The following is a 27,287-nucleotide window of genomic DNA, read 5'->3' on the forward strand; positions in this document are numbered from 1 at the left end:
GCTGCCATCATCAATTATAAGCAATTTGCAAATAATCCCACCATTATTTTCAGGGCGTTTTCCCCGTCCTTCCCAGAGATCCTGGATTTCTTCAGTGTACAGGAGCGCTCCTGCTTTCCCCCTCCTAATCCCTTTTCAGACTGCTGGTGAAGTGGCCCTCCCCCCACTTTTTCCTGTTAGAAAAGGGGCTTGTGAGACCAGGATACTAAAGATTCAACACCCAACAAGAGGGGGGAGAGAAAGCAGCTGGTGAAGAGCGGGTACTTTTTTCACTGTGAAAGTCACAAATCTAAAGAAAGTGCAGACACCCCCCCCCCCCCAAAAGGCTCTCAGGAGTGCCCCTCAGGAACTTACCAGTTGCTCAAGGTCAAACACAGCAAACTCTGTCACCAAAAACCAGACAAATGGACTCAAAATCCAGCCACTCACAATCCCCAGCAAAACAGATGTGTGATCTTAAGTGAGGCAGAGTAGGGGGGTGGTTATCTCCTGAGCAGAGGCATGCAGTCCAGATAAGGTGGCAGGTGCTTTCAGCAACACCCCCGAGAGGGCTTTGTGCAGGCACTGCTTTCAAAAAGGAACATGCTGCAACCAAGACTCCTCTCTCTTGAGAAACCTATGAATTCCCCCTGGAGAAAGTCCACGCGCCCCCTGGAATCACAAAGCTCCGTAGGACGATCCTCTCAAATGTGGAGAGCAAGCTGGCAGGGAAGAAGAAGGGCCAGCTGCAGGCATATGTAGTGTTCTGAACCCGGCACCCCACTCACCAGGGGCTGAGCAAGCTGTATAAAGTCTAGAGCACTTCCTCTCAAAACTGGTTTGCTGGCTCAATCCTCCCTCCCCCTCCCCCCCACCCCCCGCATCCTAAACCCCATGGGACACACACCCAACTCTGTGGAGTCCCCCATGAAGCCGCTGGTCTCTGGTGAGGTACAGAGATTATCCCCACCCCCCCACAAGATTTAAGGCTATGGTGAAGGCTGCACTCCATTAATTAACCCTCCATGAAGCTCCTGGGGGCTACAGGAATAAGATTCCATAATACAATCTTGGGTAGGACCCTCACCCCAAGGTGAGAAAAAACAAGCGGGAGGGAGATTTGCACCATGATGGGATGGCAAAGAGCAGTTTCCCAACAGCCCCCTTTATGCCACATGTTCACCAGACCCCATGGGAGCCAGGCAGTAAGAGTTCAAGAACTAATTAGCATAGATGCTGCAAACAAAGGGCAGCTTCCGCCCCTATTATTAACACCCACCTCATGTAAGTTACAAAATAAATCCTTCAGAGCAAAGCCCAGTGGAAGAGTTGCTAAAAAGTGACGAGATTCCTCTCTCTATCACAGGAGCACGGGCAAGCAGGAGAGGTAGTAAAAGAAACGTCAAACCTGTCCTGGATAAGGAGAGCTATATTTGATTTAAGAGAATATTTCCCTACCTAGCCCCCCAGCCCAAAGCAAGGAAAGAAGAACTAGTCGCCAGAAATGCAGACGAGCTGAAGCTACGGAGACCTCTTCTCATCTCCGCAGCCGGCGTCATGGAGTTAGCATGGTGCCGTGGAAAGTGCATCTTAAGATCAGGTTGTGATGAAAAAGGAAGGGGAAGGGGGCACGGTGGTGGCGCCCATGGGAAGGGCTAGTTTCCCCGGAAAGCGCCCTGTGCAGCTGAAGAAGCGGCCCCGGCAGCTGCGTTCTGGAAGTTCCTGTTGGTGAGGATGCCTTGGGAGAACTCTTCCTGGGCCCTTTGGAAACTGGCTCCTGTCCGGCGATACAAAGAGTGCACCTGAGAAAGGAGAGAGAATCAGTCAGCCAAAGGACTCTCCCTTTCGCCCCAACACCACCTCTCTATGGGATTCTCCAGGACCTCCGGCCAGCACACAGGAAGCTAGCAAATCCCTCTCCCCCTAGTTCCATAGCTAGCTAGCCTCGCAGGCATGAAGGGATGCCACCAGCAAAAAAAGGGGCTGGCAGCCAAATCACATCCAGCACGAGCTGTGGAAGATTGAGGAGGAGGAGATCCTCACACATTACAAGTTAGAGCACTCAACTCAGCGGAGGATGAATAACCAGGGACCTCCATGCAACTGAAGAATGGCATGTAAGCCTGACCCCTGAACACTGTCACACAAGAGACCTGGATATGCTGGTACTTGGTGTCACAGAGGCAGACATCATCCCAGGAGTCATTTAGAACTCAAGGAGGCGGCGATTATGGAATTCACTCGCTCCCCCCCGACCCCCCACCTCCAAGATGCCCCAGTTGCCTTTGATATCTGGCAAACTTTCATCCAGACACTGCAGGAGGAAGGCAGGTGGGGCATGTTTGGAACAAAGTTGGGACAGCAGGAGGTAGATGTGTTTTCCGGACAGCAGGCTGTAGAGGGTGGGAAACTGGTTCGTGGCTGCAGGGGGCAGACCATGGTATAGTTTAAATGGTCACCATGTGGTGGTGATGATTTTGAAGTATTTGGCAGAAGAATGTAAGAATTACTTTCCCAGGTCAGCCCAGTGTCCCATCTCCAAAACTGGCCAAGACCAAATGCTTCAGGGGAAGGTCCAAGAAGCTTCATGATGGGTAATTAGGGAATAATGTGCCCATAACTGATGGGCTAGGAAGAAGCTAACAAGTGGCGCATTCCCCGAAGATTCACAGCCCTTATATATTTTAGCCTATCTAGTGTAACTGTGGCTGTTCTCACGATCCATGTAAGCATTTGATCTTTTCTGAAATTCTGCTTAGCTCTTGGCCCCATTGAGATCTTGGGACAGTGAACAGGTCAATTATGCACTGGATAAAAAGTGTGATCAGAGAGAGATAAGATTTCTGTTCTCTAGCCCATTCATTGTTTTGTCTACCTCTACCACATCCCCTCTTTAGACTAACCAGTCCCTATCTTTTCACTGACTCTTGGTATGGAAGTCTCTTGCATAGCTGTAATCTTTTCCACCTCCTGCTGTACCGAGCCAGGCACAGTACTGCAGGCCAGACTGGACCATTTACCTCATTCACAGAGTGGCAGGATCCTACCGATGTTCTTTTCTTTCCTATGCTTTATGCATCAGGGCATCGTTTGCTTTTTTGACTGAGTACAGGCCTTCAGTGACCCATCCCCAATGAAGCCCAAGCTTTCCCAAGTGGTTACAATTAATCTAGAACCCAACAATGTCTAAGACCAGTTCATGCGATTCCTGGCAGTTTCACTTCCCTGCATTTGTCAATGCTGAATTTCATCTGCCCTCATGGTACCCAGTCTCCTACTGTGTCTGGGTCCCTTTGGACTTCCTGACAATCTGTTCTAGTCTCAATTCACCTAAATGGCATCTGCAAATCTTGCCACCTCACTGCTTTCCCTGCTTTTCTAGATATTAAATGCTGGTCTTGTGGGGGCCTCCCCTCCCTGGTAACCTTTTGCCGTATAGAAAACAGACCACCTATTCCGTTTTCAGTCTCTTATCTAGTTTCCCATCCACATGATTACTTATGTTTCCATCACAGCTTCTTGCGAGGGACTTTGTACAAATCCAGGAGGAGGAACAGGAAAACATGCTTTCCAAAAGCTCTTGACAAACTTGCTACTTTCATCCTTCCTTCGATACTAAGCTGGTTACGAACCACAAAACTCTAGAAGAGACTATGATTCAATACCTGCAAATACTTTGCTACTGGTGGTGAATTGCCCTAGGATGCAGGATCTAAGTTGGAGCTGCTCTTGTCTTTCAGTAACTTACCCGCTTTAGGAGGAAGAGTGAGAGGACAGCACACAGCGTGAAGAATGCGGCCACCACCATCATGATTATGGCCACAGCCCAGTTTCTTCGTGTCTCGTCCAGAGCTGCAATCCAACCACTGTAAGAAAGAGGGCTCATCACATGAAGAGTATCAGGTATACACAGGGACAAGAGAATAGACAAGACTCTGGGAGAGCCCTAGGTTACTCGGGTTATTTGATGACAAGAGGACTGAGGGACCATAGAGGACATGCAGCCAAGTGGAGCTGCTGCAGGAATATCAGACCACAGGAAAAGTTCCTTACTGAATTTAGTCTCATGCAGGAAGTTACCCATTCTAGATGCTAGACTAGCTTTGAAAAGGATCACTGAGGTGCCTTCCCATTCCCTTGTGCAGTTCCCTTCTCACAGTGCAGTATGGGTATGTCTATACAGCAATGTAAGCCTAGGGTTAGTGGGACTCGAGTCAGCTGACCTGTGTCAGGGAACCATGGGCTTCGGTGTCTACACTGCATTTTCACCCTAGGTTAAGGATTTTCAGACCCATGCTCAAACCTAGGGCTCTGGCATCCACACTGCAGTGCACGGACCCGAGTCAAAGTAACCCTACCCCAGGGTGCCTAGCCCCCACCCCCATGTCGACATTCTAGCCCTAGAAAGGTGGTGCATTGTGGGAACTCTACTGCCCACCCTGTTTCCTAATTGTGGTGTTGCTATTGATGGGACTCAGTTGCCCATAAGGAGCACAAGTACATCAGCTCATAATTAGCTCCTCTCAGTAGAATGACTGCAGTGTGAGAAGGCTTTATACTGAACTACCATCGAATCTGAGAAGTGGGCTCTAGGCTGAGTCACAGTGGCGGAAAAATCCCCAGGTGCCACTGTTCTGAGGATAATTAGGACATCAGGTTCCAGGGCTGTCAAACTATTAAACTGAAACTTTGCAATTCTTAACTTTTAAAATGGGCTGTTCAATGAAGGGTGTCTTTGGCTGGTTGGTTTTATTTGTTTTGAAGTTTGACATAAAATGTAGGTTTCAGAGGAAAAACATGCCCCCCCCGCTGCTGGCTGCGGAGCAGTGAAGTGCATCCCTAGGGCTTGGAGTGCAATGTGCTCCAGCAGCCCTGGGGATCCCTTATCCCTGCCCCAACCATGCCCCAGGAGGCAAGGATAAGGGTTCCCTTGGGGGGAAGTTTGGGGGCTGGCTCCCACTCACTGCATTCACCGTGAATGCATCCCAGGTGTGATGGGGGGGCCTGGGAGCAAGGGACAGAGAGTGCAGTGGGACCAAGCAGCTGCCTGCACAGAGGGGAGCGGCAGAGCTCCTGGCTCAGCATGGCTGGGGGGGGGATGACCCCCAACATCCTGGCAGCTGGGAGCTGCCACCCACTTGTCAGCTTTGCTCCCTGCTCCTGGCAATGTCCGTGCACCAGCGAGGAGCCATATCAGGATCAGAGAGCACACTCAGCTAGGCAGTAATGGCGCTTCTGGCTGCTGCGCTGGCTGCCTGCACTGCCACTCCTCTGTCGCCGGGAACTCTGGGATATGTCTGGAGAACTTCTGGGACCCAAGTCAAGACGGGGCTGCGTGCGCACAGGAAAGCAATAGGGCTCAGACCCTAGGTCCCAGCTTAACATGGGCTTGGACCCTCCAGCCCTGCAGGGTCCTGGGACCTTAGGTCCAAGCCCTAAATTAGCACAATTGGTGTGTGGACGCAAGGGGGGGTTAGGCTTGAGCCCGGGTTTACACTGCTGTGTAGACATACCCTAAAAGTAAACCCAATGTGGAACACACACACACAAATGGTTGCTAGCTGGAGAGGAATGGGAAAAAGCACCATGGACTTGGGAAAGGAGGAGAATCACAGGGCCACGGTCACAAACGTACAAAATCCAACTCCAGAGAGTTAACATTATACGACTTGAGGCCCAGAACGCAGCTGGAGCACTTGTTTCTAGCAATTCTGACTCACTCATTTTCAGAAGCAGCCTCTTTGACACCTGCACAGAGCATTATGCTAACCTGGCCTGCCTCAGATATCCTCCGCATATGGTTAGAGCCCCCACACTAGTCTGGCTCTGCTGTCATGCATGAATCAAAGCACTTGGGACCTTCAAAAACACCTGAAACACCTTTATGGATAAAGCATTCTGGTAAACTTCTACTCGCCAGCTTATCATCATGGGAAAGAACAAGCAAGTAGATTTCTAGCCTGGGCCAGTATTTTCATGAGAGTCTTGCAAGGCTGGGGAAATATTGGTGAGGAGTGGAAGAAACAAAGAAAATAGGATGAAGGAGCACAGCGCAAGAGCTGGATAAAAAGCTCCTTAGTAGATGCCAGTTCCTGAGATTAATCCCTAGAGTTCCTTACGGCCATATCCCTGATAAAGTGCAAAGGGCTAGGACTACCAAGACACCTAGCTAGAATCCAGAGTTATCTATTTGGACAAAGGTCCTCCTCTCAGCATTAGAAAAGGGCATTTAATTTTTAACTGCTAAATAAACTAGATCATCTTTTGCCAAAGGAGACTGAGAAGTGATTCGCGAGAAGGAAATATCTGATGTGTTTCATTAGCTGTGTATTTTCCACTGTGTTTAACTAGCACTGAACACAAATCACACTATTTAGCCACTGATGAAAATACTGTCTGCTTGGGAGCAACTTTCTCTACAGATCAATATGTTCTTGGGAACCAGAGTGCTTGCCCAAGTCAGACTAAAAATGGAGCTCCGACTGACTCAAAAGGCAGCAACAGGGTCAAAGAACCAGGAGAGGGAGGGATTACTTTGCCCAGGAGCCATTCTCCAGGCTGTGGGCAAAATCAGACTGTGGTTTCACGGCAGTTGTCACCTGAAGGTGCCCCCACAACTAAACTCCCAGCTCTGACCTTTTCACTATTCTTCACATGCATAATGCGAAGAATACTGGGCAGGGGGGGAGGGGGGGCGAAGCTGGAATAAAAAATAACCCACTTCTGTCTCAGTTGAATTTGCAGCCAACACACTAAGAATCATAGAATATCAGGGTTGGAAGGGACCTCAGGAGGTCATCTAGTTCAACCCCCTGCTCAAAGGAGGACCAATTCCCAACTAAATCATCCCAGCCAGGGCTTTGTCAAGCCTGACCTTAAAAACCTTTAAGGAAGGAGATTCCACCACCTCCCTAGGAAACCCATTCCAGTGTTTCACCACTCTCCTAGTGAAAAAGTTGTTCCTAATATCCAACCTAAACCTCCCCCGCTGCAACTTGAGACCATTACTCCTTGTTCTGTACTCTGCTACCACTGAGAACAGTCGAGATCTATCCTCTTTGGAACCCCCTTTCAGGTAGTTGAAAGCAGCTATCAAATCCCCCCTCATTCTTCTCTTCTGCAGAAGAAACAATCCCAGTTCCCTCAGCCTCTCCTCATAAGTCATGTGCTCCAGCCCCCCTAATCATTTTTGTTGCCCTCTGCTGGACTCTTTCCAATTTTTCCACATCCTTCTTGTAGTGTGGGGCCCAAAACTGGACACAGTACCCCAGATGAGGCCTCACCAATGTTGAATAGAGGGGAATGATCACGTCTCTCAATCTGCTGGCAATGCCCCTACTTATACAGCCCAAAATGCCGTTAGCCTTCTTGGCAACAAGGGCACACTGTCGACTCATATCCAGCTTCTCATCCATTGTAACCTCTAGGTCCTTTTCTGCAGAACTGCTGCCTAGCCATTCAGTCTCTAGTCTGTAGCAGTGCATGGGATTCTTCCGTCCTAAGTGCAGGACTCTGCACTTGCCCTTGTTGAACCTCATCAGATTTCTTTTGGCCCAGCCTTCTAATTTGTCTAGGTCCCTCTGTATCCTATCCCTACCCTCCAGCGTATCTACCACTCCTCCCAGCTTAGTGTCATCTGCAAATTTGCTGAGGGTGCAGTCCACGCCATCCTCCAGATCATTAATGAAAATACTGAACAAAACCGGCCCCAGGACCGACCCTTGGGGCACTCCGCTTGATACCGGCTGCCAACTAGACATGGAGCCATTGATCACTACCCGTTGAGCCTGATGATCTATCCACCTTATAGTCCATTCATCCAGCCCATACTTTTTTAACTTGCCGGCAAGAATACTGTGGGAGACCGTATCAAATGCTTTGCTAAAGTCAAGGAATAACACGTCCACTGCTTTCCCCTCATCCACAGAGCCAGTTATCTCGTCATAGAAGGCAATTAGGTTAGTCAGGCATGACTTGCCCTTGGTGAATCCATGCTGACTGTTCCTGATCACTTTCCTCTCCTCTAAGTGCTTCAGAATTGATTCCTTGAGGACCTGCTCCATGATTTTTACAGGGACTGAGGTGAGACTAACTGGCCTGTAGTTCCCCGGATCCTCCTCCTTCCCTTTTTTAAAGATGAGCATTACATTAGCCCTTCTCTCATTTTACAGGGGATCAGAACTGCGAACAGATGGATTCTGGTACCCAGTCTTTAGATTATTAGCACATACTGATCTGTAGAACATCGCCTCCACCAGAGCAGGCTACGTGGCTTTTTAGAGAGTAGCCAGACAAAGTCTTCATTGAAGATGTGGCACCAAATAGGCATAGAAAGACATTTAGAAATAAAGAGAACAGGAGACAGCACAGTAAGGAGTGGTTGGAAACTGTCAGGCAATATCAGCAGAGGAGATGCATGCCTTTGACTTGACTAAAATAGGGCGTGTGGTGGAGAAAGGCACCCTGCTGAACTCTGCAGAAGCCGTGCACCAAGAAAGAAATGGAAGAGAACAGACAGCTTTAAGAACAAAAAGCACAAAACAGAAACTCTTCAGACAATTGCAGTCTTGTTGAGAAGGTGCCAGTTCAGGGCTGCATTGCACACGCAGTAAGTCATGCTTACCTGTCCCCCCAGCCAGGAATGCCGACTGCCTGGACGATGTAGATTGCAATTTGGCAGAAAAAGACGAAGAAGAACACAAAGAAGCTGAAGGAGCTGTCAGACCTGCAAGGTGAGAGATGGGGTGAGTGAAACCCAGGACAGACGCATGATACAAATCACAAAAGCATTTTGTAAATAAACGGGTAACAATTGCAACTAACCCTTCTCCAGCTGAAGATTGCATGAGGGGTAGGGATTGTGGCACCAAGAGGAAGCCATGCAGCAAGAGAATTATCAACCACAGTGGCTGCAATATGCACTCACTCATTCCGTATGGTATGTATGATGGTAAAGCCCACTTCCTCAATACTTGTTATATAACCAGTCTGCTTTACTGGGCTACTACTGTCAAGAATTTTCTGAACATGAATAGTAACTAGGACCAAATAATCAGCTGGGGTTTGGACACTGGATCTATGTTAATGTCTCATTGACAGGGATTTCCCAGTTATGTTAGGTTTCTACTGTATCTAATATGGTACATTTAGCCGCAGTCAGATGATCTTTCACTACATCCATCTCGATAGGTTGTAGATTTTAAGGTGAGAAGGGACCATTAAGATTATCCAGTCTAAGCTCATCAGAGTGAGTAAAAGAAGAGCAATCTCTCTTCCACACCACCAGCACATACCTGCAACATCCAGTCTGTAAGGGAGGTTTTGGTCTATCTAATGTACTGAAGACTTGAAAAATCCCCCAGGCAAACACATGATGATCAGATTAAACAGCACTTCCTCCCAGTAACGGCTGTATCCCTGTTAAACTGAAAAATGGTACTTGCCTGAAAGCCTTGTAGATGGGTCGATACCAACAGAGGAAAGCACAAGGGGTGAACAAAATAAACCACAGAATTGAGAGACCAAAGTCTACTCCTCTCTGTGGGCTGTCGGTGAACCATGCCAGGCAAGCAAGCAGGTTTAGAAGCAGGGTAACTGAGTGAACTGTTCAGGATGGGAGAAAGAAAGGAAACAGATTAGCAATCTCTCGGAAAATCCACAAAGTGCCAAAGCATCACTGCCCTCTCATGGACCACAATGCACAACATTGTCTATAGAAACTAGGTAGCACGTGAGCCATAGTTTCAGCATTTCCCTTCCCTGTTGAGAGCCGTCTGCATGGAAAGGTGGATCTTACTGTAAGGGTCCCATCTGATACTGCTCCTTATTGCTCCAGCCTAAAGTCTTAATTCTTCTTAACTGGCTGCTGGGGATGTGGTTACAACATCCCACATGATTACTACTTTAGGTGGACAGGCTGATAAACACCAAGAGGGGAGCATAGCTTGGGTTACCTGATGCATTATAGTTAAACACATCCACCATCCTTTCAGATTCATAGATTTTATAGTCCAGAAGGGACCATTATGATTATGTAGTCCTACATAACACAGGCCATAGAATTTCATCTAGAAATACCTGCATTAAGCCCAATAACTTGGGGTTAAACTAGAGTCTTTTTTAGATAGGTCTTTAAAAAACAGAGGACCAGGATTTTACAGCCACAACACTATTTCCCCAACTGTGCCAGTTATAGGTGCTTACTCACACATCCACAAGTAATACAGCATCTTGCATATTCGCTGGTAATCAGCTGGGATGTCTGCAGAGAAGTCCTGATAGAAACACGGCTTGATTGGACACTTCTTGGGAAAGGGTGGCCAATTGTTCTGTCTCGCTATAAAAGGAAACAAGGAGAGATCCCTCAAGAGAGTTCCCTGGTTCGACAGACTCACTAAAGCACGATAATTCACAAGCAAGCAGACTAATAGTCAGTATATATTAAGACTGGACCCTTGGAAGATGATGTAGCAACCAGACCATGGCAAGAAATTTCATTTGAATAGTCAGCCTTAGGAGTGAACCTGCATCAGTGGCTTCACTCATGGATGTATAAGCACTGCTAGGAACCAGTGAAATGGGTCAGGTGTTGTTTTAGAGGCCTCTGATACAATGGGGGTTCGGCCGAGACTGTGGAACAAACCCCCGCAGGGACAAAGGACCATCACAAACCTCACCATCTTCCGCTCCAAGTGCGGAGCACACTTCTTGGAACTGCCTTCAACACACACAGCAGGGAGTACACACAAAACCCCCCTACCAGAATCTAAACACTACGATACACTACACACACACAATTCTCATCCTTAGCCACACGTGACAGATGTCACCCACTTTGCTTAGTGTGCTACTGGAAGGTACTCAGGTGAGACTATATCAAATTACATTAAAAAAACTCCAATAAAAGAACATTAAGGCTGCAAAGTCAAACATCCGAGTTAGGAATTGTCAGAATTAAGGTTACCTGTGCAACCTTAATTTGGCATTCTTGTGTGTATGCATTACAATAGTCTTTAATTACATGATCACATACTATTTTTCCCCCTGCCTTGTTCAGTGAATGGGTATTCAATATTACTTTGTATTGTCCTCATTCAATGTGTGGCTGTCACATTAATTTATCTGCACAACACCCCTGTGAGAAAAGGTGGTGGCATTATTTCCATTTTACACTTTGGAAAATGAGGCAGAGAGATTAAGGCCAAAGTTGTCAAAAGTGTCCAATAATTTAAGGCACCTAATGTGAGACACCTAGGGCCTGATTTCCCAGAGTACTTAGCATTAGGGCCGTCACGCGATTAAAAAGATTAATCGCAATGTTAAACAATAACAGAATATCATTTATTAACATATTTTTGGATGTTTTCTACATTTTCAAATACATTGATTTCAATTACAACACAGAATACAAAGTGTACAGTGCTCACTTTATATTTTATTTTTAATTACAAATATTTGCACTGTAAAAAAATTATTTCAATTCACCTACTATAAGTACTGTAGTGCAATCTCTTTATCATGAAAGTTGAACTTATAAATGTAGAATTATGTACAAAAAATAACTACATTAAAAAATAAAACGATGTAAAACTTTAGAACCTATAAGTCCACTCAGTCCTACTTCAGCCAATCGCTCAGACAAACTAGTTTGGTTTCATTTGCAGGAGATAATGCTGCTCACGTCTTGTTTACAAGGTCACCTGAAAGTGAGAACAAGTGTTCGCATGGCACTGTTGTAGCCGGCATTGCAAGATATTTATGTGCCAGATGCGCTAAAGATTCATATGTCCTTTCATGCTTCAACCATCTTTCCAGAATATATGTGCCCATGCGGATGATGGGTTCTGCTCGATAACAATCCAAAGCAGGGCAGACCGATGCATGTTCATTTTCATCATCATGAGTCAGATGCCACCAGCAGAAGGCTGATTTTCTTTTTTGGTGGTTCGAGTTCTGTAGTTTCCACATCGGAGTGTTGCGCTTTTAAGACATCTGAAAGCATGCTCCACACCTCATCCCTCTCAGATTTTGGAAGGCACTTCAGATTCTTAAACCTTGGGTTGAGTGCTGTATCTATCCTTAGAAATCTCACATTGGTACCTTCTTTGTGTTTTGTCAAATCTGCTGTGAAAGCGTTCTTAAAATGAACACGTGCTGGGTCATCATCAGAGACTGCTATAACATGAAATATATGGCAGAATGTAGGTAAAACAGAACAGGAGACGTACAATTCTCCCCCAAGGAGTTCAGTCACAAATTTAATTAACACTTTTTTTTTTTAACAAGCATCATCAGCATGAAAGCATGTCTTCTGAAATGGTGACCAAAGCATGAAGGGAGATACGAATGTTTAGTATATCTGGCACGTAAATACCTTGCAACGCCGGTTACAAAAGTGCCATGCGAACACCTGTTCTCACTTTCAGGTGACATTGTAAATAACAAGTGGGCAGCATTATCTCCCATAAATGTAAACAAACTTGTTTGTCTTAGCAATTGGCTGAACAAGAAGTAGGACTCAGTGGTCTTGTAGGCTCTAAAGTTTTACATAACTGCACTCAAAAACAAAACAATGTAACAAAAAAAAAATCTACATTTGAAAGTTACACTTTCACAACAAAGATTGCACTACAGTACTTGTATGAGGTGAATTGAAAAATACTATTTCTTATCATTTTTACAGTGCAAATATTTGTAATAAAAATAATATAAAGTAAGCATTGTACACTTTGTATTCTGTTCCAGGTTTCTTCTTCAGGGTTTTTTTTTTTTTTTTGCCAAAACTATTCACCAAATTTGCAAATAGTTTCGGTGCCCCAAAAAATGCATTTTTCAAGGAATTTACTGCTCACCACAAAAATTTCATTGCTGGTTTCAGTTGCAGTGGTGTGCTCTCAGCACTTCTGTAAATCTGGCTCTAGGTGTCTCATGTTGTGCATCCAGAAAGTTGAGGAACACACAATTAGTGGGCAACTGTGAAAAGCTTGTTTTAAGTGACTTGACTAGCATCACACAGAAAATCTGTGGCAGAGGCAGGGATGGAATATCACCATGGAGAAATGGATTGTATTTCCTTATCAATAGGACCACCTCTCTTCTCCTGCAATCCTCTGCCTCATTCACTATATGTACACAGTGTAGTTGTAGTCGTGTTGGTCCCAGGATACGAGAGAGACAAGGGGGGTGAAGTAATATCTTTTACTGGACCAACTTCTGTTGGTGAGAGAGAGAGCTATGTAGCTCAAAAGCTTGTCTATCTCACCAACAGAAGTTGGTCCAATAAAAGATATTACCTCACCCACCTTGCCTCTCTTTCACTACACACGTTCCAACCTCTACAACAAATAAGGCAAGTGTCCCACAGACAACGGTCTCCTTCATTACACACAACCCTGCTGCATTCCCAGGGCACCATCCATCCTATACAGTGAAAGGGGCAGAGGTCCCATAGAAAAACTAGTACGTGATTATGTAATTAAAGACTATCAGTGGGTATGCACAAGGGGGGTGAAATACAGTTACACAGGCAACCTTAATTCTGCCATTTCCTAACCTGAGTGCTTGACTCTGCATTTAAAAAAAATTGTTAAAAGATTAAGGCTACAATCTCCTAATTTTTAAAAAACCTGAAAAAAATCCCATTATGCGGAACCATACTGACCACCAGCTTGAGTCATCAGCAGGCTTCAAACCTTTAGATCTGCAGAAGGGACCTCTACCACTTGAGCTAACAGTGTAACTGGAAGTAGTAGCAGGCTGTTATCCTCTGTGCCGACCAGCTACTAGAAGGGAATGAGCCAGAGACTTTGCCAGTGAGTTCTGCAGTTCTTTGCTGACAGCAGAGGAACAGAAACTCAGGGCTCCTGGATGTGAAGTCTAGTGATTATAGACCCTTCTTTCCTTGTGCCCTCTGGCTGCCTTCCTCCTACGCCCTCTCTCTCTCTCTGGGATGCAGTATGCTCAGTACAGACTCTTCGGAGAATTTTGCTGCCAAACTAACAAGGCTCTATTGAACATGTGCCAACAGTTTTTTCAGAGGCTCAAAATTGGCCAAATTTTAGTGAATTTTAACTATCCTGCTAAAGCATGGAGCAACAGAGCTTCCTAACAAGACAGTTGCAATAATATTTTAACATGGGTAAAACAAGGAATTTTTCCTGAACCTCATTCTCAGAAATCACTGAATCATTTTAGCTAAAACTTTCCAAAAAAATTTAGCCTGAGGCACACACCCAGCATGGACAATTTTAGCCTGAACAGTAAAAGTTTGGCAAAGTTATAAGCAACTGAAAACAGGATCTTATAATGCAAAGTGTCAGGCAACCTTAACTATGGATGGTACCACAAACTCCACCTATAATAAAACAGCCACTTATAGGTGAGTGCCTGAGAACATCAGCATGTGTATGAGACAAATGGGTAAGAGGTATCACATGGTCTAACGGAGATAGGTAGCAGTACCCCCCCCCCCCCACACACACCATTATAGGAAAAATGAAGCACAAAGTCCAATTGGATCAAGGTTACACACAGCTGGTCTCCTAAATCCCAGCCTTTAGCTTTTATCACTCTCCCACTTGTGGGATGCCTCAGAATTGCATTAAAACAGTGTGTGCAGGTTTCCATTGCTGTGACACTTAGACGTTTCTCATTCAAATTCAGCCCCAGGACAATATAATGGGGTCCGACACCCTGCAGAATGCACAGGACGGGGAACTCTTGTACACTCGGGCTTAGACAGGTGTGACGCACAGAAAGGATTCTTAGATAGGGAAAGAAACACTACTCACGGTTAAAGGCTGCTGCATTATTCTGCAACTCTCGCTCCTTCCTCTCCAGCTCCGCTGCTTTCCTCTCCAGCTCCTCCTGCTGCTGAAGGAGTCCAGCCTGGGCTGCTGAGGCTACAGCCTGCATGGAGAGTCACCGAAAAGCAATCAGAACCAAAGAGCCATTCAGTGGGGAGAGGGTCCCTTCCTAAGGGAAGAGGGGATGCACACACACTAATGAGCGTTCCAGCAACATTCAGAAGGCTGAGGACATCTGAGAAGCAGAACATTCATGGTTGGTCTGAGATCTCCTTCAGCTTTCTGCCTGCATTGTGGTAGGATGTTAGTAATAGATTTCTACAGAATCCACCAGCAGTTCCCTTCTCACTGCCCAACTCTTCTGTGAGGGTGACTCTGACAAAGTGGGAATCTTCTGGAATATTTTTATGAAGCCTGTGTGCGCCTCAGTTTCCCTCTCTACTTTGCATGGCTACCTAATGGGGGGGAAAAGGGTTAACAATACTGCTGGAACTGCATAGGGGAGACAGGTGTATGTGTCACCTCGCTTCTCTGGGAGGAATGGAGTTGGTAAGGAACTATTTGAAATCGACTCAGATTAACAAGGGGTCCAGAGAGACAGTTCAAGCTTCAATGACTCATGCATAGCCCTGCCTGAAGAACAAAGACTGGGAGGTGACCAGCAAGGAATACAGTGTGGGCTTCTGGTTCTGGCTGCTCTCCTGGGACTGACTATGGAGGTCAGGGAGAGAGAGAGAGAGAGAGAGCCTGAAATGGAGCTCACTACAGCTTGGTTGTGAATCGGACTGTCTTGGCCAGAACGGTTTCAGCTTTAACCTTCATTTCTCTATGCTAACCTAGGGACTTCCAGGGCCGTGTTCCAGCTGACTGAAAAATCCTACTCTGTTCTGAAAATGCTGCTTGGGTGTCACTGCAAATACTGGCTTGGGCAAATACTGCATTAGTCCCTGAAGAGTGGACAAGTCTCTATGCGGTCTACTTCAGTTGGACTCGCTAGGCAGAGCTCATGGTGTGAAACAGGAGGGCTGGAGCCTAGACACTCAGTCTAGATGGCGAGGCTGCATGACCAAGCCTCAAGGAAGGAGTGGGATCCCTTGGGGTTCTGCCACGCTAAAGGGGCTCCTCCAAGAGACAGTTTAAAAGCTGGGCACAGAACAGATCCTGTGGCTCAGACTCCACGGCTTCTCTGGCAAATTATTCTACTTTTCCTCTTCGTTTGAGGCCATTACTTTTTGCTGTCCTCACATTAACTACTGAAAATTCCAGCATGCCCAGAGGCTTGTGTGTTAATACCTTGGCAGGTGCTTCTGGGCCAATATCCTTTTGTTGCTCTAGTTTAGCTGTTATGCTTTCTTCCTGGGTCTCCTAGAGGCTTTCAGCTCTAGGTTTTGGGTTTAAATTCAGCCCAGACCAGCTATGACTGAATCACTTTCCCCTGAAATCCATTCTGTGGTCTCTGAAATGTGTTGCTGGTCAACGAGGGAATGAAGGGAGACAAACACCCACACCATGACCCCCTTCCCCAGTTGACACTCAGCAGAGAGGGCAAAGGCTGAATGAACCATGAAGACAGTCTCCTCCTTAAAAGGGCATATTGGTGGGGAAAGCTTGCACTGCTGCCCCGCCCCCCCGGCCATGGATAACTAGAGGGCTTCAGAGCTGCTAATCTGGGACCTTTCACCAGCACTAAGATAATTTAAACAAAACAAACAAGATAAAAACTCCCTCTCCCCAAGAGTCTCTCTCGTTATCCGTTTTGGATCCTTTCCAAATTAGCACCAATTTGTTTCAAGAGCCAGGAGCCCAAGTCTGCTCAGGGGGTGAGGGGTAAAGGCAAAGCTAAGAGGTCCTTACAATGAAGGGGAATAGAGAGTGGGCTCCTGGGGTTTACGGAGTATGGCGATAGCACTCAGAGTCTAAAGAGAGGGAACTCCCAACCTGGGACAGGAGATTTTGGAGGTCCAAGAAAAAGGCAGTGAAGCCCCCTCTCTTCTCTGTACTTTGCCTACCTTCCCCTGGATCTCTTTTACCTTGTTGCTATTCTGAGAACTGAAATCTTCTAGCAGCCTCTGTCTCTCTGAATTCTTGCTCGCTGAGATGAACCTGGGCGGCTGGTACTTGCTGGCCTGTCTAAGCAGCAGCTGCAACACACAACTGCACTGTGTCCACACTCACAGAGCAGAGTGTGGCTGTTCACTCCCTGAAACTAAGCTAACACCGTTAACAAGTTATAGGTGGCACTGTGCGAGAAGGCCAAGCAGAATGGGACAAAAAACAGAGTCAGGTTCAGTAGCAGAGGGAAAGACATGGGGGCTTTACATTGTCTACTTCTCTGAATTATTTACAAGGCTATTAAATATTCCCCATTGCAATGCCAATCAATGTAATAAATACAAATGACGGCAGAGTTGGTCAGCTGCAGCCTCCCATACCCCACCCAAATGAATCCAATCCCTATAGAAAAGTCTTGTTGATGGCCTGTAAAATGCATAGAGGCTCATTTGTATTCCAACAGTTTTGCTTAGTGGAAGCCACGGTGTGAGCTCTCCAGACATTCAGCAGAAAGGTGGTGGCTGGGTATACTACCTGTGGAGTGGGTTCCACAGATGGCTGTAGGACAGCGGGTTGCGAAGGGCCAGCAGGCTGCGTTGCTGGAACTGTCTGAGCTCCATTTGTCTAGACAAAGAGAGTTACACAGCAAATGAGCATTACACACATTGCTTCAATTAGCTCTGGGAACCACTGAACACCAAGTGCCTTCAAGTAGGTGTGTGCCAAACTGGAAGGCAGGCCTGGAGTCCCAGGAACACCAGGCACCATCCTGCATAAGCATCTTTATTTTTTGTTTCTGAACCATCTGTCAGAACCTCTTTCAAAAGTTTACAACTGAACATTGACTTAATGCAGCTTTGAAACTTTACTGTGCAGAAGAAAAATGTTGCTTCCCCCCCCCCCCCTTTTTTTTTTAAGTAGTTTACTTTTACCACAGCACTGTACTGTATTTGCTTTTTTGTCTCTGCTGCTCCCCGATTGCGTACTTCCGGTTCCAAATGAGGTGTGTGGTTCACTGGTCAGTTCGTAACTCTGGTGTTCATAACTCTGAGGTTTTACTGTATGGAGACTGATGCCTCCCAAGTATTATGGGTAACATCACATGCCAGAGAAGAGACCAATGGCGCTTTGATCTACTGTTTAAATAGTGATTATTGGTTTTCTCCAGCGTCCCTGCTTGCTACTCCATACCTGTACCTACAACAGTACTGGAGCTGGTCACTGCTGCTCCGAACCACCCAGCTGGCACTGATATCACAGCAGTAATCCCTCTCCCAACAGAGAAACTGATCTTGACTCTTATGTCTAGGGCCCTACCAAATTCATGGCTGTGAAAAATGCGTCACGGACTGTGAAATCTGATCTCCCTGTGAAATCTGGCTAGTGTAGAGGAGGGGCCGGGCTGGGGGCTCTTACCGTGCTCTGGATACTAGTCCCGGCCAGGCTGGGGAAGGATGGGACTTCCTCTTCCCCTATAGGGGTCGCTCCCAGGGCCAGGTCAGACCTATCTCTGGGAACCTCCCCCAGCTGCAGGTAGCTCTGCAGCTGCTGGCTAGGAGCCCAGCTCTGAAGGCAGAGCCGCCGCCAGCAGCAGTGCAGAAGTAAGGGTGGCAATACCGCGAGTCCCCTACAATAGTCTTGCAACGCCCTCTATGGCCCCCTTTTGGGTCAGGATCCCCACAGGTACAACACTGTGAAGTTTCAGACTTAAATATCTGAAACCGTGAAATTTACAATTTTAAAAATCCCATGACCATGAAATTGACCAAAATGGACTGCGAATTTGGTATGGCCCTAATTACGTCCCTTGGCATGAGACTTGTTCTGTTTCACACTTTGGGATTGCTTTGGCCGTGAGAATTCCTGCAGGCAGATCACCAGTGCTCTGCTCTTGGGGGTCTCATGAGAAGTGTATTGTGCATGTAACACGGTCACTGTCCAGTAGGGACAGATCTATGAATGCCTCATTCATCTTATAGTCCCCTCTATCAAGGGACCCAGGTGCCTGATACAACAGGTATGTAGATATTTTGTGCAATCACATGAGACACATACAAGCCGGGAGTTCTCAGAGAAGGGATTGAATTCATCCAAGCCGCCTTGGTTAGCATGTGTCAGCTGTGTCACTGAGGGATCCTGAAAGAGAAAGGGGAAAGGCGCTTAAGAGAAAGGTAGGAGTTAAAGGGGAAAAAAGGCACAGCCTCTAAACAACCAGTTCCACATGTTCCTTACATTTGTCAAGTTAAACAAAACCAGAGACTGATTAGAGCTTCCGAAAACAATACCACGTGGCAAACACTTAGTGCTTTTTACCTAGTTTACAGATAGTGAAATTGAGGCAGAGAGAGATTAATTTGCCCGAGATCAGTCTTCAGCACAGTTGCAACTAGGACCCAGATTTCCTCTCATCCCTGAACTTTACCCACTAGATAACAGCTACCCTGAAGCCTTTTGTAAAGCTGAAGAAACTGGTAGTCCATGCTGAGATGACGCTGCAGTCTGCCTTCGCATAAGGCTCCAGTGCCCTCAGGATGACAGAGTCTCAATCAAGTGCAGCAGAGTGCAGCTGAACAGGTTTTCAGGTAGAAAGGTATGCTAGGTGACAGACATCAGCTACCACAAACTGCTTTCATGCAGCCCTCTTCTGGACCACTGAACTATCTCCCAAAGCCGCCATTCTGACAAGGCAAAAAAGCTATGAAGAGTGAGGCTACGATTTCAGGTTAACTGAACACACTATCATACTCGTAGGTTCAAACCCAGATTTCAGTTGGAGAGTCAGTTTCTCCTTCCTCCACTCAGTACCAGTCTCCCTTTGGTCCCTTCTCGTAACCTTACTGCTATGCAAAACCTCCCTGTATCTCTTCTGAAGACAACTTTCTTCCTCCCGCTGTTGCACATTATTTAACCCAAGTCTCGTGTGATGCAGTTTGTATGAAAGCAGGTATATAAAGCAAGGCTGTGCTTTGCTAAAGGTTCTCCCTTTAATAGCCAGACACTGACTGCTGCTGACCTTGAAGCATTCTCTCTCCCAAAGGTAGAATGAGGTACAGTTGCTTCTCTGTAGAAGCCTTGCTCACAAACGGAACAGCCATGTAATTTTATCTCTGGAGCTGTGCTTACGGAAGGTGCTTTCTCCTCTCCAGAAACCAACCTATCAGCACAAGCCATTTTATTTTTGTTATGGGGCAAAAAGTAATTGCTAGGCTGGGCAGGGGAGGAGGAAGAGCGGATTCAGATATGTAAAGGTTGGTCAAGTTTCCTGTTGGGTAAGCTCCATAACGTCAGAGCTGTAAACCCTGGGAAAGCCAGTTGACTTGTCTCAAACATACTGTAGATAGGTCTCTTGCCTCCCAGTACAGCTTTCTGATCAAATGTGTATAAAAAGCTCCGTTTAATGAGTAACTTTAGACATCCCTAGAGATTAGACACTCCCTGCCTAACTGGTTACACAAGTTTATGAATCACTCCAGGATGAAGTCTCAGAAACAGGCACAGGTTCTTAGATGCTGAATTGCATTCACCAGGCAGAATAGGGTTGCAGAAACATTCCAGGGAATCTATATATGTCAGCAATTCTGCAGGCAGGGGATTCTCAGAACAAAGGGTGCATGTTCTAGTCATGATCCCTAGGGTGAAGCACATGTGGAAGAAAAGCACCAGTTTAACCAAGTGTGCTGACAATCCACCTTCACTGGATTTAACCACAAATGCCCTGGAGAGCTGGAGGGGTTGGGGGAAGGAAGGAGCCTAAGCCATCAATTTCTGCAGCATTTAACCTTTTTTAAAATCAAAGTTTCAATTCCTATTCCTTTGTAATCCTAAGAAAACCTTCCACACGTGAACTCTGACAGTGCTGTCTTCCTGAGTGCATGGACAGGTAGTCCTACCCTCTCTGCGTCTGTTCATGGCTTTCCCAAGTAGCAAAGTGAAGCTAACAAGAATCTGGTCAGCTTCTACCAGGAGAAGGAAAAACAAAGGTTTCTGACTTGTCTTTCCTTTCCAGATGACATGGATTCTTGTCTAGACTAGGACTTAGGTGTAACATGAGGATGTGTTAGCTCCCCCCACACTTTAACTTGACCAGTTTTACACACCTTGAAGGCAGTATGCCTTGTCTACACTAGACTTTTAAAACATGTTAGTTAGCACATGGTAGCTGCCATGTTCTAACAGCTAACACAAACTAACTATAAGGTCCAACAGATGGCTACCACATCAGGAACAAAGTTTTTAGGAGTATGGGAAGGTAAGACTGTTCAAAGAACCTGAGCTATCCAGCTGGAAAAAACTTCCTATACCTCAGAATCCCTATCTGGGCAGTAAAAAGTGTTGGGTTTCCTGTCACCCACCCAAGGCTGGAGGGGCTGCAGTGCTGCAAAGAGAACTGAGCTGCTTCAGCATAGATTCGGAGTTGCAGTAAAAAGCTACAATTTTGATCACTTGCTGCTGCAAAACAGTTTGAGTCGACTTTGAGAGAGAGAGAGAGAGAGAGATGACTTTTAATATTATTTTATAGCCTTTAAAAAGTGCATACTTAGTTGTGGTTCCCAGGGCCAGGCAGTTTAATTTGCAGATCAGAGTTGTTTAACAACTATAGATGTGAAGACTTGGCTGATCTAAAATAAACTGCAATGTGTTTGGGTTTTAGGGGGAAAAAGCTCTCAGGCAGAGGATACTACTGAGGGCTCTGGCTCCTATAAGCCTAAAGCACATGGCAGAGTGGAGCATTGTTAAAACCTGTTAAAAGTATGAGATATTTACACCAGGGGTTCCCAAACTGGGGTATCTGAGTTTGATGTTCCATCAATTCACCTGACAATTATTTAAGGTGGTATGTGAACCAATAAAGTTTGGGAGCTGCTGATTTAGCAAACACTTTCTAGAAGTCATTGTAAGCGATCCCTAGGTTTCACATCCGAAAGATGAAATTCTTGGTAGTTCCCAGAAAGTACAAGAAGAATTTGATAATGTCAGTCCGTTGAAGCGAGAGTAAGAGCTTTTCATTCCCCACATGCTGCTCACGTGAAACGCATGGAAGCAAATGGTGTCACTTTGTTCACAAGAAGCATATTACTAGATTGCTCTGTGAGATGCATGGAGGAGACTCAGATTTACTTGTTTAGCTTTCCATATATTGTCAATAAAAAAGGATTTTAGTTCTTTACATTACGCTGCAGTTTGCAAGCCCCAAATGGCCTTGATCTTGGACCAAACTCTACTAACACAGATTAAAAAGCTTTTAGAGACTCAGTTGCAAAGACTGTGTATTTGTTTTAAAGGCAAGCCTCACAAATACATACAAAAAGCTAGTTTTATTACTGTGCTAGCTGATGGATCCAAAAACTTCTGTGGCTGAGCAAGAATTAGAGTACATCAGGTTTGTGCAGGACAGGAAACTTGTACTCTCTTCTGGTAAGACCTGGAATCTGGGTCAGCTGATTTATTACCTTTGTGATTCTGACAGCTTTAGGAGTTGTGGAGATCAAGGCGGAAGAGCCCACATCTCAACTGGCTGGCTTGAATGTGGAGGTGTTCATGTAGACCAGGGGTCGGCTACCTTTCAGAAGTGGTGCGCCGAGTCTTCATTTATTCACTCTAATTTAAGGTTTCGCGTGCCAGTAATACATTTTAACGTTTTTAGAAGGTCTCTTTCTAGAAGTCTATAATATAGAACTAAACTATTGTTGTATGTAAAGTAAATAAGGTTTTTAAAATGTTTAAGAAGCTTCATTTAAAATTAAATTAAAATGCAGAGCCCCCCGGACCGGTGGCCAGGACCCGGGCAGTGTGAGTGCCACTGAAAATCAGCTCGCGTGCCATAGATTGCCTACCCCTGATGTAGACAGTGCGTAAGCTCAAGTAAAGGCAAAAGCCTCCTCATGCTGTTATTGACCGTGGCATCAGTCACAATCTTGCACTTGCTATTCTGTATCTCAAAAGATTATCCCACCCTCTTAAGAAATTTGAATTTATTTTGACTATAATTTTAAATGTTATTTTTTAGGTCCCGAAGGATGCTGGAGACTTCAAGCTCTTATCTACACCTTTGAGGCAAACATGTGCTACGCTGACGCTATCTGCCATGTATACTGGGTTGCCGGGGCAATTAGCAAAAGTCATTTGGCTGTCATTTATGTGGAATATACCACAGAAACAGAGTCAGATTTCAGGAGATCAAATCAGGCACATCTGTGAGTGTACAGTGCATTTCACGACTGACCTTCTCAGTACTATGAATTAAATCTCCTACTTATCAAGGAAAAGATACCTTGTTGTTTGAGGGTTTGCAAGAGCTAGGAAGTGCTGTGCAGAAACCAGAGCAATAGACAGTCCTGAGCCTGACTCCTGAGGCCCAAAATGTATCCTTCGGCATGACAAACCCAAAGGGTAAATACACTGCTGGGGCTTCAGGGGCAAAGCTGCAGAAAATTCGGGACTACGTGTCCGAAGCTACTATCGGGCAACCACCACCATCATATACCTGGTTTCAATTATTTGAATCCACATACTGGCTAAGGGATTAAAAGTATGATAAAGAATTGGCCCATTAACGCAATATGTGAATTGTCAAAATGCCAAACTGGACTAGTGCTATTCTGCATAACCATGATCTAGATTTCAAATCAGATGGACAACATCTATAGCTATTTGCAGTGTTGTGGTAGCAGTGTTGGCCCCAGGACATTAGACAAATAAGGTGGGTGAGGTAATAACTTCCGCTGGACCAACTTCTATTGGTGAAAGAGACAAGCTTTCAAGTTACACAGATCTCTCTTCAGATCTGCGCTCTGTGTAAGAACTCTGGGTAGCTCCAAAGCTTGTCTCTTTCACCAACAGAAGCTGATGCAATAAAAGATATTACCTCACCCACCTTGTCTCTCTAATGTCTATAGAGTTATTTAGCCATTAGAGTTTTTACTTGAAATTGAAATAAATTACATAGGCTCTCTTCTGAGTCCATCAGACGGCTGGTGGCAGTGGCATTTTCATGTATATTAAAGCAACACAAAACTGAACATAAACTCAAGTGAGAATCACTCACTTTAGAAAACAGAGAACATGAATGAGAAACCCTGACCCAACAGTCCAAAATAGAACATGCAGGATGCAAAGAAATGTCCTTAGACAACTACAGCAACAACTGTGAAGATATCTGTACCCTTGCTTTAAATCTGTAATAGGAAATCAGGTTGGATGAGGGCTGGGGAAAGTTGTAGGCAGAAGTTACAGACAAGCTTAAGTGATAATGCTATTTTTCTAATTGCAATAAAGCTCTTTGTTCAGTGTTAGAAAAAAGTGACTTAATTCTTTGCTACAGTCACACTACAATATTTTGTTTTAGTTTACTTAATGATACCAGACTTAAAATTAGGATGAGCACATTTTCTTGTCAGACAACCAAATGTGAAGCCTCAGCCGCCCGTGGACAAGTGATCAGAAATCTTTTCCCCCAGCTTGCTCACTACATTAGACACAGCATGTCCAGAAAAGTTTATATTATACTAGTCACATGAGACAGAACCCCCCCCCCCCCAAGAAGCCTCACAGTGGATGAATAAGAACCCCACTGGGAAAAAACAGACAATTTAAGCTAATTTTGACTGCAGGGAAAGAAGGAATGTAAGAAACTGAAGTTATTCATCAGGAATGGAAAGCATTCCTTTGGCAGACACCCAGCACACATACACATCTCTGACTTCCTCTCTCACCTGCTTTACGTGGATTATTAAAAAAAAAGTAGAAGACTGCCATCCTAGAGTCACCTGGCTCTAGATTATATCTATCTTATTGTTTGAACAATGGGCTAAACTCAAGCACAGCCCGGTCTGGTCAATGATTCTGTGGCAGCATGATGATGCACAAACCAACAGAGTATTTACGTGCCCCCAGTATGCAAATGGACAATATCCATATTTCCAAGCCACTAAATTTGCCCAATAAAGGTGATAAAAAAAAATCACGAGCCACTTCTAGTTCTCAAACACACCCCAGCAAATATTTCTGTTTTCACTTGGGTATGCACAAGATTATTTCTGCTTCCTACTCCCCTTGGCTTTATAATGAAATCAAAATCTTTTGTTATTAAGATTTTAATTACTGCTGGCTCACCAGATTTCAATACCATAAAAGCTGTACATAAAATAAGAGGATATGCACCAAGATACAGCTTCCTGTTATGCCTTGATACTTTTCTGTCATGTAATAAAGGTAAAGAACTTTTTTTAGATTTCTGAAATGTGAAGTGTTAACATCCATCTTCACATCTACAGCCATGTTACTCAGGGTCAACAGACTGTTTTTGGAGCTCCCACCAACTCCCTAGGTAAATAAATGCAGGTTGTAAGACAGCGCACACAGACATCAACTCAGCATAGAAAGAATCCAGGCAACAAGAGTGTGGGCAGGATCCCAAAGCACCTCAGAAAGAAGTCCTTTCTCTTAGGCTGTCAAGGCTAAACCTCTGTTAGAGTATGCATTTAACTCTGTATGCTGAGCAGTATTGCCAGAGGAGAAGGACCCCTCTAGAGCATATGGACATAACATTGCACAAGTCAACACAGAATGTGAAACAAACCAACAGTTGTTATGCCACAGTACAGCAATGCAACTATCTGAGAGGAATATTTAACACATCTACAACTCTGTCCTGACACTTGCAATCCAGTGTTGCTAGAGCTTCCTGTACCACAGTAACTGACACCATGTCATGTACATCCAGAGAGATTTTAATGTCTCATTCACTCGTTAGAATAAGTTCTGCAGAAAGAAAGTGTGCGCTCTTTGAACCAAGAGCATGGTATGCACATTTACCACAAGAATATGCACGTAGATCAGGCAATGCTGGTACACCATGAACCTCGATACTACGTCCTAATACTGTCCCACGACCGACTCCCATTCACTTGCACACACTCATTCAATGGGCCTGATTCTCCTCTCACTCACACTGCTGTGTACGCTCCAATGTAGAACTGGTTACAGTAAGTGGAGAATGTGGCACAAGGTATCCACGACTCTGCTTGGCCAGTTACAAACCTTATTTTCACCATATGGTGGGTGACTGCCAGCATAACTGAATGGGAGACAGCAGGCACTGGCTGATACAGCCAACATATTAACCTAATAAGTGGAAATAGTTGCTCAAAAAGATTGGGAACCACTAGCCCTTGAAATACAAAGAGACAGTGATCATTCCGAAAAGGGGCCACAGGACACAGCTGCACTTGAAATACAGTGTCTGTTCTTAATAAAGACTATTTCCCAAGATAAGCTTCAAGAAGGTAAAAGAGGAAGGACAATCTTGTGTTTAATACATGGGACCTGAGTTCAGTTCTTCCCACAGACTTCCTGCATAACCCTGGGCAAGTTGCTTAACTCTCTGTAAAACAGGAGTGATATTACTACTTTTCTCCCACGCATTGTCTGTCTGGTCTATTTAGATTGTAAGCTCTTTGGAACAGAGAACATCTCTTACGTGTATGTAATACCAGAAAGCACAATGGAGGCTCTCCTCTCAGCAGGGGCAGTAATACAAATAATGTGTTATCAGATTAATTTAGATCAGTGGTTCTCAAACGTTTGGCCTAGCTATACTTGTGTATGACAACTAAGGCCTAATCCTGCCATGGTTGCAACACCCAGAAAAGCTAATGGGAGCTGCACCTGGAACCACTAGCAAAACCAGGAGCCCGTCACTGTCCCAGCCAGTGCCTACTTCTCCCAACCCACCGGGCATGCCCTAACCCAGGACTGCGACTTGGAGCAGTGTCCTGCTGGGTTAGGGCTGCAAGAAGGGGGGCTCTGAGTTGCATGGCAGGTGAGGTGCATGGCACTGCTGGGCGGGTGAACTAGGCCCCGCAGACTGTACAGACCGGAGAGGGGAGCGCACAAGCAGTACGCACCAGGCAGATTGTGGCGCTAGGGGAGGGTGCAGCACGGGCCAAGGGGCTCCCGAGGGGGGAGTGGGAGGAATGGAGTCTGGAGAGCAGATGGGGCAGACCCGGGGCACTGGGGGGGGAGGGCAGAGCAGCTTTGTGCCCCCACCCCGACTTATTGCTGGGCCCCGACTCCCCCGATACGCGTCGCAGACGTGGGGCTCCCAACGCGCTGGCACAGCCCCACAGGATCGGGCCTCCCCTACACCCCCATCAGTCCTGCCCTCTCGCTCCTGATTGGGCGGCGCGGGTCAAAGCGGCCCCACCATTGGCAGGCGGCCCCTCACTCAGCGCCACGTCCCGGCTGTGGGGCAGGGGACGGGGAGCCGCGCGGCCCGGACGCGCTCTCCTACCTGGAAGGGGTTCACGTCCACCGGGTCGGCGAACGGATTGGTGTCGTAGGCCGACATGGCAGGGTCCGACTCCGTGCCTGCGCCGCCCTCCGCGCTTGCTCGCTTCCTGCTCCCTGGGAACGGGAGACTTCCGGGAGCGAGACTGCGCGTGCGCCCGGCTC

The 27,287-nt window shown here is 46.0% G+C and overlaps 1 protein-coding gene across 2 annotated transcripts; it reads right to left on the reverse strand.

Moving 5' to 3' along the window:
- Positions 1 to 928: 928 nt before the first annotated feature.
- Positions 929 to 27,287, reverse strand: SCAMP2 (secretory carrier membrane protein 2). 2 transcript variants are annotated; one of them, XM_024210305.2, is made up of 10 exons: positions 27,127 to 27,287; positions 18,891 to 18,971; positions 17,370 to 17,459; positions 16,793 to 16,924; positions 14,769 to 14,886; positions 10,187 to 10,315; positions 9,423 to 9,582; positions 8,603 to 8,704; positions 3,728 to 3,845; positions 929 to 1,781 (listed from the first exon to the last, which is right to left on the reverse strand). In XM_024210305.2, exons 1-10 carry the CDS (start codon positions 27,181 to 27,183, stop codon positions 1,635 to 1,637), a joined length of 1,134 nt encoding a protein of 377 aa, XP_024066073.1. In that variant the 5' UTR covers positions 27,184 to 27,287; the 3' UTR covers positions 929 to 1,634. The 2 variants fall into 2 exon arrangements, with proteins under 2 accessions (XP_024066073.1, XP_024066072.1); XM_024210304.2 differs by lacking the exon at positions 16,793 to 16,924.

This window comes from Terrapene carolina, unplaced genomic scaffold (assembly GCF_002925995.2).
Source record: "Terrapene carolina triunguis isolate 2854851 unplaced genomic scaffold, T_m_triunguis-2.0 Scaffold67, whole genome shotgun sequence".
NCBI lineage: Eukaryota > Metazoa > Chordata > Testudines > Emydidae > Terrapene > Terrapene triunguis.